The 16,852-nt window shown below is 38.2% G+C and overlaps 1 protein-coding gene across 2 annotated transcripts in view; it reads left to right on the top strand.

Annotated features, from left to right (window-relative positions):
• LOC106572655 (RNA-binding motif, single-stranded-interacting protein 2) overlaps positions 1-16,852 on the top strand; it is a 140,304-nt gene that overhangs the window by 102,045 nt on the left and 21,407 nt on the right. For both annotated transcript variants that reach the window (XM_045696327.2, XM_014147030.3), the window contains exons 3-4: positions 15,595-15,653; positions 16,144-16,235. In XM_045696327.2, coding sequence (XP_045552283.1) covers positions 15,595-15,653; positions 16,144-16,235 — 151 coding nt within the window. The remainder of the gene's footprint in view (positions 1-15,594; positions 15,654-16,143; positions 16,236-16,852) is intronic.

Here is a 16,852-nt window from a genome sequence, read left to right as displayed (position 1 = left end):
CTGTATATATGTTACTATAGAGAGCAGTAAGGTCTACTGTATATATGTTCTATAGAGAGCAGTAAGGTCTACTGTATATATGTTCTATAGAGAGCAGTAAGGTCTACTGTATATATGTTACTATAGAGAGCAGTAAGGTCTACTGTATATATGTTACTATAGAGAGCAGTAAGGTATACTGTATATATGTTAATATAGAGAGCAGTAAGGTCTACTGTATATATGTTACTATAGAGAGCAGTAAGGTCTACTGTATATATGTTACTATAGAGAGCAGTAAGGTCTACTGTATATATGTTACTATAGAGAGTAGTAAGGTCTACTGTATAAATGTTACTATAGAGAGCAGTAAGGTCTACTGTATATATGTTACTATAGAGAGCAGTAAGGTCTACTGTATATATGTTCTATAGAGAGCAGTAAGGTCTACTGTATATATGTTAATATAGAGAGTAGTAAGGTCTACTGTATATATGTTACTATAGAGAGCAGTAAGGTCTACTGTATATATGTTCTATAGAGAGCAGTAAGGTCTACTGTATATATGTTAATATAGAGAGCAGTAAGGTCTAATGTATATATGTTACTATAGAGAGCAGTAAGGTCTACTGTATATATGTTACTATAGAGAGCATAAGGTCTACTGTATATATGTTACTATAGAGAGCAGTAAGGTCTACTGTATATATGTTACTATAGAGAGCAGTAAGGTCTACTGTATATATGTTAATACAGAGAGCAGTAAGGTCTACTGTATATATGTTAATATAGAGAGCAGTAAGGTCTACTGTATATATGTTCTATAGAGAGCAGTAAGGTCTACTGTATATATGTTACTATAGAGAGCAGTAAGGTCTACTGTATATATGTTCTATAGAGAGCAGTAAGGTCTACTGTATATATGTTCTATAGAGAGCAGTAAGGTCTACTGTATATATGTTACTATAGAGAGCAGTAAGGTCTACTGTATATATGTTACTATAGAGAGCAGTAAGGTATACTGTATATATGTTAATATAGAGAGCAGTAAGGTCTACTGTATATATGTTACTATAGAGAGCAGTAAGGTCTACTGTATATATGTTACTATAGAGAGCAGTAAGGTCTACTGTATATATGTTACTATAGAGAGTAGTAAGGTCTACTGTATAAATGTTACTATAGAGAGCAGTAAGGTCTACTGTATATATGTTACTATAGAGAGCAGTAAGGTCTACTGTATATATGTTCTATAGAGAGCAGTAAGGTCTACTGTATATATGTTAACATAGAGAGCAGTAAGGTCTACTGTATATATGTTACTATAGAGAGCAGTAAGGTCTACTGTATATATGTTCTATAGAGAGCAGTAAGGTCTACTGTATATATGTTAATATAGAGAGCAGTAAGGTCTACTGTATATATGTTACTATAGAGAGCATAAGGTCTACTGTATATATGTTACTATAGAGAGCAGTAAGGTCTACTGTATATATGTTCTATAGAGAGCAGTAAGGTCTACTGTATATATGTTACTATAGAGAGCAGTAAGGTCTACTGTATATATGTTCTATAGAGAGCAGTAAGGTCTACTGTATATATGTTCTATAGAGAGCAGTAAGGTCTACTGTATATATGTTACTATAGAGAGCAGTAAGGTCTACTGTATATATGTTACTATAGAGAGCAGTAAGGTATACTGTATATATGTTAATATAGAGAGCAGTAAGGTCTACTGTATATATGTTACTATAGAGAGCAGTAAGGTCTACTGTATATATGTTACTATAGAGAGCAGTAAGGTCTACTGTATATATGTTACTATAGAGAGTAGTAAGGTCTACTGTATAAATGTTACTATAGAGAGCAGTAAGGTCTACTGTATATATGTTACTATAGAGAGCAGTAAGGTCTACTGTATATATGTTCTATAGAGAGCAGTAAGGTCTACTGTATATATGTTAACATAGAGAGCAGTAAGGTCTACTGTATATATGTTACTATAGAGAGCAGTAAGGTCTACTGTATATATGTTCTATAGAGAGCAGTAAGGTCTACTGTATATATGTTAATATAGAGAGCAGTAAGGTCTACTGTATATATGTTACTATAGAGAGCATAAGGTCTACTGTATATATGTTACTATAGAGAGCAGTAAGGTCTACTGTATATATGTTACTATAGAGAGCAGTAAGGTCTACTGTATATATTTGTTATTACATTTTAGCAGACGCTCTTATCCAGAGTGACTTACAGTAGTGAATGCATACATTTCACACATTTTTTTTCTGTGCTGGCCCCCCGTGGGAATCGAACCCACAACCCTGGTGTTGCAAACACCATGCTCTACCAACTGAGCTACAGGGACGTCTACTGTATATATGTTAATATAGAGAGCAGTAAGGTCTACTGTATATATGTTACTATAGAGAGCAGTAAGGTCTACTGTATATATGTTACTATAGAGAGCAGTAGGGTCTACTGTATATATGTTACTATAGAGAGCATTAAGGTCTACTGTATATATGTTAATATAGAGAGCAGTAAGGTCTACTGTATATATGTTCTATAGAGAGCAGTAAGGTCTACTGTATATATGTTACTATAGAGAGCAGTAAGGTCTACTGTATATATGTTCTATAGAGAGCAGTAAGGTCTACTGTATATATGTTCTATAGAGAGCAGTAAGGTCTACTGTATATATGTTACTATAGAGAGCAGTAAGGTCTACTGTATATATGTTACTATAGAGAGCAGTAAGGTATACTGTATATATGTTAATATAGAGAGCAGTAAGGTCTACTGTATATATGTTACTATAGAGAGCAGTAAGGTCTACTGTATATATGTTACTATAGAGAGCAGTAAGGTCTACTGTATATATGTTACTATAGAGAGTAGTAAGGTCTACTGTATAAATGTTACTATAGAGAGCAGTAAGGTCTACTGTATATATGTTACTATAGAGAGCAGTAAGGTCTACTGTATATATGTTCTATAGAGAGCAGTAAGGTCTACTGTATATATGTTAATATAGAGAGTAGTAAGGTCTACTGTATATATGTTACTATAGAGAGCAGTAAGGTCTACTGTATATATGTTCTATAGAGAGCAGTAAGGTCTACTGTATATATGTTAATATAGAGAGCAGTAAGGTCTAATGTATATATGTTACTATAGAGAGCAGTAAGGTCTACTGTATATATGTTACTATAGAGAGCATAAGGTCTACTGTATATATGTTACTATAGAGAGCAGTAAGGTCTACTGTATATATGTTACTATAGAGAGCAGTAAGGTCTACTGTATATATTTGTTATTACATTTTAGCAGACGCTCTTATCCAGAGTGACTTACAGTAGTGAATGCATACATTTCACACATTTTTTTTCTGTGCTGGCCCCCCGTGGGAATCGAACCCACAACCCTGGTGTTGCAAACACCATGCTCTACCAACTGAGCTACAGGGACGTCTACTGTATATATGTTAATATAGAGAGCAGTAAGGTCTACTGTTTATATGTTACTATAGAGAGCAGTAAGGTCTACTGTATATATGTTAATATAGAGAGCAGTAAGGTCTACTGTATATATGTTACTATAGAGAGCATTAAGGTCTACTGTATATATGTTAATATAGAGAGCAGTAAGGTCTACTGTATATATGTTAATATAGAGAGCAGTAAGGTCTACTGTATATATGTTATATAGAGAGCAGTAAGGTCTACTGTATATATGTTCTATAGAGAGCAGTAAGTTCTACTGTATATATGTTCTATAGAGAGCAGTAAGGTCTACTGTATATATGTTCTATAGAGAGCAGTAAGGTCTACTGTATATATGTTACTATAGAGAGCAGTAGGGTCTACTGTATATATGTTAATATAGAGAGCAGTAAGGTCTACTGTATATATGTTACTATAGAGAGCAGTAAGGTCTACTGTATATATGTTAATATAGAGAGCAGTAAGGTCTACTGTATATATGTTACTATAGAGAGCAGTAAGGTCTACTGATATATGTTATATAGAGAGCAGTAAGGTCTACTGTATATATGTTACTATAGAGAGCAGTAAGGTCTACTGTATATGTTATATAGAGAGCAGTAAGGTCTACTGTATATATGTTACTATAGAGAGCAGTAAGGTCTACTGTATATATGTTCTATAGAGAGCAGTAAGGTCTACTGTATATATGTTAATATAGAGAGCAGTAAGGTCTACTGTATATATGTTACTATAGAGAGCAGTAAGGTCTACTGTATATATGTTCTATAGAGAGCAGTAAGGTCTACTGTATATATGTTACTATAGAGAGCAGTAAGGTCTACTGTATATATGTTAATATAGAGAGCAGTAAGGTCTACTGTATATATGTTACTATAGAGAGCAGTAAGGTCTACTGTATATATGTTAATATAGAGAGCAGTAAGGTCTACTGTATATATGTTAATATAGAGAGCAGTAAGGTCTACTGTATATATGTTACTATAGAGAGTAGTAAGGTCTACTGTATAAATGTTACTATAGAGAGCAGTAAGGTCTACTGTATATATGTTACTATAGAGAGCAGTAAGGTCTACTGTATATATGTTCTATAGAGAGCAGTAAGGTCTACTGTATATATGTTAATATAGAGAGTAGTAAGGTCTACTGTATATATGTTACTATAGAGAGCAGTAAGGTCTACTGTATATATGTTCTATAGAGAGCAGTAAGGTCTACTGTATATATGTTAATATAGAGAGCAGTAAGGTCTAATGTATATATGTTACTATAGAGAGCAGTAAGGTCTACTGTATATATGTTACTATAGAGAGCATAAGGTCTACTGTATATATGTTACTATAGAGAGCAGTAAGGTCTACTGTATATATGTTACTATAGAGAGCAGTAAGGTCTACTGTATATATTTGTTATTACATTTTAGCAGACGCTCTTATCCAGAGTGACTTACAGTAGTGAATGCATACATTTCACAATTTTTTTTTCTGTGCTGGCCCCCCGTGGGAATCGAACCCACAACCCTGGTGTTGCAAACACCATGCTCTACCAACTGAGCTACAGGGACGTCTACTGTATATATATTAATATAGAGAGCAGTAAGGTCTACTGTATATATGTTACTATAGAGAGCAGTAAGGTCTACTGTATATATGTTAATATAGAGAGCAGTAAGGTCTACTGTATATATGTTACTATAGAGAGCATTAAGGTCTACTGTATATATGTTAATATAGAGAGCAGTAAGGTCTACTGTATATATGTTAATATAGAGAGCAGTAAGGTCTACTGTATATATGTTATATAGAGAGCAGTAAGGTCTACTGTATATATGTTCTATAGAGAGCAGTAAGTTCTACTGTATATATGTTCTATAGAGAGCAGTAAGGTCTACTGTATATATGTTCTATAGAGAGCAGTAAGGTCTACTGTATATATGTTACTATAGAGAGCAGTAGGGTCTACTGTATATATGTTAATATAGAGAGCAGTAAGGTCTACTGTATATATGTTACTATAGAGAGCAGTAAGGTCTACTGTATATATGTTAATATAGAGCGCAGTAAGGTCTACTGTATATATGTTACTATAGAGAGCAGTAAGGTCTACTGATATATGTTATATAGAGAGCAGTAAGGTCTACTGTATATATGTTACTATAGAGAGCAGTAAGGTCTACTGTATATGTTATATAGAGAGCAGTAAGGTCTACTGTATATATGTTACTATAGAGAGCAGTAAGGTCTACTGTATATATGTTCTATAGAGAGCAGTAAGGTCTACTGTATATATGTTAATATAGAGAGCAGTAAGGTCTACTGTATATATGTTACTATAGAGAGCAGTAAGGTCTACTGTATATATGTTCTATAGAGAGCAGTAAGGTCTACTGTATATATGTTACTATAGAGAGCAGTAAGGTCTACTGTATATATGTTAATATAGAGAGCAGTAAGGTCTACTGTATATATGTTACTATAGAGAGCAGTAAGGTCTACTGTATATATGTTACTATAGAGAGCAGTAAGGTCTACTGTATATATGTTAATACAGAGAGCAGTAAGGTCTACTGTATATATGTTAATATAGAGAGCAGTAAGGTCTACTGTATATATGTTCTATAGAGAGCAGTAAGGTCTACTGTATATATGTTACTATAGAGAGCAGTAAGGTCTACTGTATATATGTTCTATAGAGAGCAGTAAGGTCTACTGTATATATTTTAATATAGAGAGCAGTAAGGTCTACTGTATATATGTTACTATAGAGAGCAGTAAGGTCTACTGTATATATGTTAATATAGAGAGCAGTAAGGTGTACTGTATATATGTTACTATAGAGAGCAGTAAGGTCTACTGTATATATGTTCTATAGAGAGCAGTAAGGTCTACTGTATATATGTTAATATAGAGAGCAGTAAGGTCTACTGTATATATTTTACTATAGAGAGCAGTAAGGTCTACTGTATATATGTTCTATAGAGAGCAGTAAGGTCTACTGTATATATGTTACTATAGAGAGCATAAGGTCTACTGTATATATGTTACTATAGAGAGCAGTAAGGTCTACTGTATATATGTTACTATAGAGAGCAGTAATGTCTACTGTATATATGTTCTATAGAGAGCAGTAAGGTCTACTGTATATATGTTCTATAGAGAGCAGTAAGGTCTACTGTACATATGTTCTATAGAGAGCAGTAAGGTCTACTGTATATATGTTACTATAGAGAGCAGTAAGGTCTACTGTATATATGTTAATATAGAGAGCAGTAAGGTCTACTGTATATATGTTCTATAGAGAGCAGTAAGGTCTACTGTATATATGTTACTATAGAGAGCAGTAAGGTCTACTGTATATATGTTACTATAGAGAGCAGTAAGGTCTACTGTATATATGTTATATAGAGAGCAGTAAGGTCTACTGTATATATGTTCTATAGAGAGCAGTAAGGTCTACTGTATATATGTTCTATAGAGAGCAGTAAGGTCTACTGTATATATGTTACTATAGAGAGCAGTAAGGTCTACTGTATATATGTTCTATAGAGAGCAGTAAGGTCTACTGTATATATGTTACTATAGAGAGCAGTAAGGTCTACTGTATATATGTTCTATAGAGAGCAGTAAGGTCTACTGTATATATGTTAATATAGAGAGCTGTAAGGTCTACTGTATATATGTTACTATAGAGAGCAGTAAGGTCTACTGTATATATGTTCTATAGAGAGCATTAAGGTCTACTGTATATATGTTCTATAGAGAGCAGTAAGGTCTACTGTATATATGTTAATATAGAGAGCAGTAAGGTCTACTGTATATATGTTACTATAGAGAGCAGTAAGGTCTACTGTATATATGTTAATATAGAGAGCAGTAAGGTCTACTGTATATATGTTCTATAGAGAGCAGTAAGGTCTACTGTATATATGTTACTATAGAGAGCAGTAAGGTCTACTGTATATATGTTACTATAGAGAGCAGTAAGGTCTACTGTATATATGTTAATATAGAGAGCAGTAAGGTCTACTGTATATATGTTACTATAGAGAGCAGTAAGGTCTACTGTATATATGTTACTATAGAGAGCAGTAAGGTCTACTGTATATATGTTACTATAGAGAGCAGTAAGGTCTACTGTATATATGTTACTATAGAGAGCAGTAAGGTCTACTGTATATATGTTACTATAGAGAGCAGTAAGGTCTACTGTATATATGTTACTATAGAGAGCATTAAGGTCTACTGTATATATGTTTATATAGAGAGCAGTAAGGTCTACTGTATATATGTTAATATAGAGAGCAGTAAGGTCTCTGTATATATGTTATATAGAGAGCAGTAAGGTCTACTGTATATATGTTCTATAGAGAGCAGTAAGGTCTACTGTATATGTGTTCTATAGAGAGCAGTAAGGTCTACTGTATATATGTTACTATAGAGAGCAGTAAGGTCTACTGTATATATGTTAATATAGAGAGCAGTAAGGTCTACTGTATATATGTTAATATAGAGAGCAGTAAGGTCTACTGTATATATGTTACTATAGAGAGCAGTAAGGTCTACTGTATATATGTTCTATAGAGAGCAGTAAGGTCTACTGTATATATGTTAATATAGAGAGTAGTAAGGTCTACTGTATATATGTTACTATAGAGAGCAGTAAGGTCTACTGTATATATGTTCTATAGAGAGCAGTAAGGTCTACTGTATATATGTTAATATAGAGAGCAGTAAGGTCTAATGTATATATGTTACTATAGAGAGCAGTAAGGTCTACTGTATATATGTTACTATAGAGAGCATAAGGTCTACTGTATATATGTTACTATAGAGAGCAGTAAGGTCTACTGTATATATGTTACTATAGAGAGCAGTAAGGTCTACTGTATATATTTGTTATTACATTTTAGCAGACGCTCTTATCCAGAGTGACTTACAGTAGTGAATGCATACGTTTCACAATGGGTTCAAATAGTATTTGTTTTCATCCAAATAAGTTTATGGGCATTTGTGAGACTCCTCCATTGGTTCCATTGCACCAGGCCAGCCTAATCAAGCACAGAAAAAGTACTTAAAAGATTTCAAATACTCTTTGAACCCAGCTCTGGGGGTTCTGCCTCCTACAGAGCTCTTCTTCTGGTGGCTGACTGGCTCTGGCCTGGCTCCAGCTGACTGTGGGCGCTGTGCTGCTCTGGACACTACTCTGCTCTCTCACACATGGCTGAGTCTTCTGCCCCTCCAACATCCCTCTCTCCACATTATATAGCTACTGAGTCAGACCTACCAGCTGAATGCAATAGTAGACAGGCATCTCTCTATTGCTCATCTAAGGAGGCTAGCAAATACTGTACTGTACACAGCTAGTGCCCAGAGGGAGAGAGCTCATGCAGTATTCTATAGGGATATACATTGCTCAACTAAGGAGGCCAGCAAATACTATATAGTGTCCAGAGCAGATTAAATATAATTGTATTTGTCACATGCGCCGAATACAACAGGTGTAGACCTTACCATGAAATGCTTACTTACAAGCCCTTAACCAACAATGCAGTTTTAAGAAGAAAAAAAAGTGTTAAGAAAGCATTTACTAAAATAGACTGAGGTAAAAAAATAAAAATTAAAAATATGAAAATTGAAAAATGATTAAGTATCAAGAATAAAATAACTGTAACGAGGCTATATACAGGGGGTAGAGGTACAAAGTCAATGTACGGGGGCACAGTTTAGTCAAGGTACTATGTACATGTAGGTAGAGGTAAAGTGACTATGCATGGATAATAAACAGAGAGTAGCAGCACCGTAAAAATGGGTGCGGGGGGAGGGGGCAATGCAAATAATCCAGGTTGGCATTTGTGTAGCTAGTCAGCAGTCTTATTTATTTATTTAACCTTTATTTAACCAGGAAGGGCTCATTGAGATTTAAAATCTCTTTTTCAAGAGCGTCCTGGCTGAGATAGGCAGCACCAAGTCATTACAAAAATTACAGACAAACAACATGAAAAACTACAAGTAATCTAGTAAAAACCATAGAATTTACAAGAGTATAACAAAATCAAAAACAGCAAATTAAAAACATTGACAGGTCAGGGAATAAGACTCGAGATCATTCATCAAAAATACCAATTGGGACAAGTTCTTCCAGTTTAAAAGTATTTTGTAAGGCGTTCCAAGACGATGGGGCAGAGTACATAAAAGCCCTTTTACCAAATTCAGTTCGGACATTTGGAACAGTTAGCAGGATAAAGTCAAGCAAACGAAGAGAGTACCCACCACATTTCTGAACAATAAAAATGCCCAAATAAAAAGGTAATAAACCCAAAATGGCTTTGTAAATAAAAGTATACCAGTGACTGAGCCTACGAGTGACTAGAGAAGGCCAGCCAACCCTGGTATACAAAGTGCAGTGGTGCGTAAGGGTTTTGCAGTTTATAATAAATCTCAAAGTGCCATGGTAAAGGGTGTCAATTGATCTCAAACACTGATCGGAAGCATTCATATATAAAATATCCCCATAGTCTAGTAAAGGCATAAATGTAGCTAATACTAGCCTCCTTCTGGCTTCAAAAGAAAAACAAGCCTGATTCCTAAAATAAAATCCCAATTTCAGCTTCAATTTTTTTGTAAGTTGTTGAATATGCATTTCAAAAGAGAGGCCATCATCAATCAAAATTCCAAGATATTTATATGAGGTTACAACCTCAATCTCTTTGCCCTGACAGGTAGTAATAGGTGAAAGGTTCAGAGGTCTATTTCTTGCTTTAGAAAACACCATTAGTTTAGTTGTCAGTATTGAGGATAAGCTTCAATTGACACAAGGTATGTTGAACAGTATAAAAAGCAGTTTGCAAGTTCTGGAAAGCTTTTGTAAGAGACGAGGCACAACAGTAAATAACAGTATCATCAGCATAAAAATGAAGTTGCGCATTTTGGACATTTTTGTCTAAATTATTTATATAAATAGTGAATAAGAAAGGACCAAGTACAGAGCCTTGGGGCACACCATTAAAGACAGACAATTTAACAGACCTAAGCCCATCAAATTGAGTGCACTGAGTTCTATCAGACAGATAGTTAACAAAACATGCAACTGCATGCTTTGAAAGACCTACACTCGACAATCTCTGCCTTAGTATATCATGATCAACTGTATCAAAAGCCTAAGAGAGATCAATAAAAAGTGTGACACAATGCTGTTTTTTGTCAAGAGCTTCAGTGATATCATTTAAAACCTTATGGCTTGAGGGTAGAAGCTGTTAAGTAGCCTTTTGGACCTAGACTTGGCGCTCCGGTACCGCTTGCCGTGTGGTAGCAGAGAGAACAGTCTATGACTAGGGTGGCTGGAGTCTGGCAATTTTTTGGGCCTTCCTCTGACACTGCCTGGTATAGAGGTCCTAGATGGCAGGAATCTTTGATTCCTGGGCCGTTCGCACTACCCTCTGTAGTGCCTTGCGGTCGGAGGCCGAGCAGTTGCCGTACCAGCTGGTGATGCAACCAGTCAGGATGCTCTCGATGGTGCAGCTGTAGAACTTTTCGAGGATCTGAGGACTCATGCCAAATCTTTTCAGTCTCCTGAGGGGGAATAGGTCTTGTTTTGCCCTCTTCACAACTGTCTTGGTGTGTTTGGACCATGATAGTTTGTTGTTGATGTGAACACCAAGGAACTTGAAGCTCTCAACCTGCTCCACTACATCTCCGTCGATGAGAATGGGGGCATGCTTGGTCCTCCTTTTCCTGTAGTCCACAATCATATATTTTCTTGATCACGTTGAGGGAGAGGTTGTTATCCTGGCACCACACTGCCAGGTCTCTGACCTCCTCCCTATAGGCTGTCTCATCATTGTTGTTGGTGATCAGGCCTACCACTGTTGTGTCGTCGGGCAAACTTAATGATGGTGTTGGAGTCGTGCCTGGCCGTGCAGTCATGAGTGAACAGGGAGTACAGGGGGGGACTGAGCATGCACCCCTGAGGGGCCCCCGTGTTGAGGATCAGCGTGGCAGATGTGTTGTTACCTACCTGCGAGCGGCCCGTCAGGAAGTCCAGGATCCAGTTGCAGAGGGAGGTGTTTAGTCCCAGGGTCCTTAGCTTAGTGATGAGCTTTGAGGGCACTATGGTGTTGAACGCTGAGCTGTAGTCAATGAACAGGAGTCTCACGTAGGTGTTCAAAGGGCAGTGTGGAGTGCAATAGAGATTGCATCATCTGTGGATCTGTTGGTGCGGTATGAAAATTGGAGTGGGTCTAGGGTTTCTGGGGTAATGGTGTTGATGTGAGCCATGACCGGCCTTTAACTTGCCCCCATGCAGTTTTCTAAGGGTTTTTTCATATGCACACAGAGCAATACTATCAATAGTTTTTTAAATGTTTTTATTTAACCTTTATTTAAATAGGCAAGTTAATTACAAACAAATTCGTATTTACAATGACAGCCTACCAAGAGGCAAAAGGCTTCCTGCATGGACAGGGGCTGGAATTAAATATGTATGTTCATCCATAAATAACTAATGAACGAATTGTCCATGTTACTAGAAAATAATGGATATGTTATACCAAAGAATAATGTAACTGATGGCATCCTTCATAAATCAGGAAATGTAATGTGAAATAGTGATGTTACATTTGAGTTCAAATGCTTTGGAGGTTAAATGTGCTATAAAGCACATTTACAGTATGGTGGAGAATGTCCTTTAGCCAATTCTCTAGAGTTGTTTGGAATTGTAGACACTGGGTTCATTCAATCAAACCACCATTGTAGTATATGCAGAATAGGATATTTTAGTAACATATTTAAAAAAATATATATATATACTGCTCAAAAAAATAAAGGGAACACTTAAACAACACAATGTAACTCCAAGTCAATCACACTTCTGTGAAATCAAACTGTCCACTTAGGAAGCAACACTGATTGACAATAAATTTCACATGCTGTTGTGCAAATGGAATAGACAACAGGTGGAAATTATAGGCAATTAGCAAGACACCCCCAATAAAGGGGTGGTTCTGCAGGTAGTAACCACAGACCACTTCTCAGTTCCTATGCTTCCTGGCTGATGTTTTGGTCACTTTTGAATGCTGGCGGTGCTTTCACTCTAGTGGTAGCATGAGACGGAGTCTACAACCAACACAAGTGACTCAGGTAGTGCCGCTCATCCAGGATGGCACATCAATGCGAGCTGTGGCAAGAAGGTTTGCTGTGTCTGTCAGCGTAGTGTCCAGAGCATGGAGGCGCTACCAGGAGACAGGCCAGTATATATGGAGACGTGGAGGAGGCCGTAGGAGGGCAACAACCCAGCAGCAGGACCGCTACCTCCACCTTTGTGCAAGGAGGAGCAGGAGGAGCACTGCCAGAGCCCTGCAAAATGACCTCCAGCAGGCCACAAATGTGCATGTGTCTGCTCAAACGGTCAGAAACAGACTCCATGAGGGTGGTATGAGGGCCCGACGTCCACAGGTGGGGGTTGTGCTTACAGCCCAACACCGTGCAGGACGTTTGGCATTTGCCAGAGAACACCAAGATTGGCAAATTCGCCACTGGCGCCCTGTGCTCTTCACAGATGAAAGCAGGTTCACACAGAGCACATGTGACAGATGTGACAGTCTGGAGACGCCGTGTAGAACGTTCTGCTGCCTGCAACATCCTCCAGCATGACCGGTTTGGTGGTGGGTCAGTCATGGTGTGGGGTGGCATTTCTTTGGGGGGCCGCACAGCCCTCCATGTGCTCGCCAGAGTTAGCCTGACTGCCATTAGGTACCGAGATGAGATCCTCAGACCCCTTGTGAGACCATATGCTGGTGCGGTTGGCCCTGGGTTCCTCCTAATGCAAGACAATGCTAGACCTGATGTGGCTGGAGTGTGTCAGCATTTCCTGCAAGAGGAAGGCATTGATGCTATGGACTGGCCCGCCCGTTCCCCAGACCTGAATCCAATTGAGCACATCTGGGACATCATGTCTTGCTCCATCCACCAACGCCACGTTGCACCACAGACTGTCCAGGAGTTGGCGGATGCTTTAGTCCCGGTCTGGGAGGAGATCCCTCAGGAGACCATCCGCCACCTCATCAGGAGCATGCCCAGGCGTTGTAGGGAGGTCATACAGGCACGTGGAGGCCACACACACGACTGAGCCTCATTTTGACTTGTTTTAAGGACATTACATCAAATTTGGATCAGCCTGTAGTGTGGTTTTCCACTTTAATTTTGAGTGTGACTCCAAATCCAGACCTCCATGGGTTGATAAATTGGATTACCATTGATTATTTTTGTGTGATTTTGTTGTCAGCACATTCAACTATGTAAAGAAAAAAGTATTTAATAAGATTACTTCATTCATTCAGATCTAGGATGTGTTATTATTTTTTTGAGCAGTGTATATATATATATATATATATATATATATATATATATATATATACCAATATACAGTTGGAGGAACGTCTACATAAAAAGACAAGGGGGGCTCTACTTCCTGTTCTGTCTGGCTCTGTTAGCACAGTGCAGGTTGAGGAACAATCAACACCTGGGTTATCACACTCTCTCAAACACTCTCAGGGACTATCACACTACTACCACTTGTTCTATTCTTCATAGATTCACTATATCAATCCTACAATATCATCATCAGCTTTATGTATTTTCAAAATACCTGTCTCCTTAACAAGTATGATGTTCATTTACTGTAGTAAAATCGGTGCTGAGAGAGAGCAAGGGCAGTCCTTACTCCTTTAGTCAATGTGTTGCTATACCCTGCAGTGGCACTCGGATAGCTATGCTAGGTAGATAGAGGGGCAGTAGGACCCAGAGACGAGGCTCTGTTCTGGCTGTTGTGTTGCCCAGAGAGAGTGTGGTTGTGGATCTCAGCCAGCTAGGGTTGCTTCTACAGCACATAACAGCACAGCCAAGGCAAGGAGAGAGATATAAGGTACCAGAACAGCACAGCCAAGGCAAGGAGAGAGATATCAGGTACCAGAACAGCACAGCCAAGGCAAGGAAAGGAAAGAGAGATCAAGTTTCAGAAGAGAACAGCCAAGGCAAGGAGAGAGAGGTCAAGTTTCAGAACAGCACAGCCAATGCAAGGAGAGAGAGATCAAGTTTCAGAACAGCACAGCCAAGGCAAGGAGAGAGAGATTTCAGAACATGCACATGTCTAGAGAGATGCAGGGAGATGATGGCACCCTGATGCAGTGTTTGCTCAGAAACAGGGGAGATGGTATAGCTAGGTCTATTATAGCTAGTACCAAGAGTTACTAGACAGCAATCCAACTACAACAAACTAATGATCAATCATGCATTTTTTATAAGCTAGGTCTACAATATTCATTACTAGACAGCAATGTACAGACCCTATATGTTCCTCCTGAAATGTAGATGGTTAAGTAAACATTTCTGTGGATTATTGTTAAAAGTAGTCTTCGTGCATAGAGTTCTATAGTTTGTTAAACTTTCAAATCAATGTTTTTTGTTTGGTATACTTTTTAAAGTGACAAATCTGAGTTGCAGCGTACTTCCATTACCATGGAATTGCCCATGAGTAAGATGAGTTAGTTATACAGCAATGTGTGGTTGCTCAGCAACAGAGGGAAATCATATGGGTTTATTTACATTCACAACTAAACAGTGTGTAATTGCTCATCTACAATTTCCATTCAGGACATGCAGTCCTGTGATTCTGTCTGAATCACAGGACTGCATGTCTGTTCATTTTTAATACAACAACACTCCAATTCACTGTGTCCTCCATCTTGACATGACGGGTTTATGATGCACCTCATAGACATTGATGGAGTGATGTTGGATTTTATACAATGGGTGGGTTTAATCCTGAATGCTGATTGGTTAAAACCGCATTCCAGTAGGATGTGGGATTCCTTAAGATAAAGTACTCTCTACCACATTCCACCTCTCCAAACATTTATCTCCACAGATCAATTAGTTTCATTCCCATACCGTAATCACTTTAAACTCGATTAAACCCCAAAGCCATTATAATACTTCAATCCTGTCAACGTTGCTAACATGATATGATGATAGTAATGAAAAAAATGGTGTGTAGAGTAGAAGCATTGTTTGGTCCCTAGACACCCTAACCATCCATCCACCTTTGTGTTTTACAGGTATGGGAAAATTGTGTCCACAAAAGCCATCCTGGACAAGACCACTAACACATGCAAAGGTGAGGAGAGGTGTTCTGTGACAAACACCCACACTGCTCCTACATGTCTGTATGTCACACAAAGCTCGAACATCCCAGAGAGCGCCTGTCTGTTTATTCTCAGCATGTGTGTCATGATGTAACCATAACACCACTGTGGACAGCGGAGCATTGGTTACATAACTCCACATCTGACCATGGTAGTGTTTTTCTGTTCTTCAACATGATCCCTGCCTGCTGTTTTACCTCCATTCAAAGCGTACTGTACATTACCTGGGTACATCACAATAGTGCTTCCAGAAGTTGATGTCAGGCATAAGATAAGATAGTACTTTAAAGGGCCAGGAGATTTTCATTATCGTGACCCTTCACCTGTCCAGGAACAACTATGGGCCCTAGCTACAGTCTAATTAGTGCCTGAAGTTTTCACAAAACTCCTGCCCCTAGGCCTGTTGCCACACTGTGTATTTCTCAGTGTCACAAATCAAAGTATGTCTGTCTTTGTCTGCAGGCTATGGCTTTGTAGACTTTGACAGTCCGTCAGCGGCACAGAAAGCAGTGACAGCACTGAAGGCTGGTGGAGTCCAGGCCCAGATGGCTAAGGTAAGACATCTCCTCCCTAACTCGTCTCCTGCCTATGAGTGTGTGTGTGGGGACTTTCGTATGTGTGTGTGTGGGGACTTTCGTATGTGTGTGTGTGGGGACTTTCGTATGTGTGTGTGTGGGGACTTTCGTATGTGTGTGTGTGGGGACTTTCGTATGTGTGTGTGTGGGGACTTTCGTATGTATGTATGTGTGTGTGTGTGGCGACTTTCATATGTATGTATGTGTGTGGGGACTTTCATATGTATGTATGTGTGTGGGGACTTTCGTATGTATGTATGTGTGTGTGGGGACTTTTGTATGTGTGTGTGTGTGGGGACTTTCATATGTATGTATGTATGTATGTATGTATGTGTGTGTGGGGACTTTCGTATGTATGTGTGTGTGTGGGGACTTTCGTATGTATGTATGTGTGTGTGTGGGGACTTTCGTATGTATGTATGTGTGTGTGGGGACTTTCGTATGTGTGTGTGGGGACTTTCGTATGTGTGTGTGGGGACTTTCGTATGTATGTATGTATGTATGTATGTATGTATGTATGTATGTATGTATGTATGTGTGTGTGGGGACTTTCGTATGTATGTGTGTGTGTGGGGACTTTCGTATGTATGTATGTG

The sequence above is a fragment of the Salmo salar genome, chromosome 15 (assembly GCF_965601325.2).
Source record: "Salmo salar chromosome 15, fSalSal1, whole genome shotgun sequence".
Lineage (NCBI taxonomy): Eukaryota > Metazoa > Chordata > Actinopteri > Salmoniformes > Salmonidae > Salmo > Salmo salar.
This window is presented reverse-complemented; position numbering and strand designations above follow the sequence as displayed.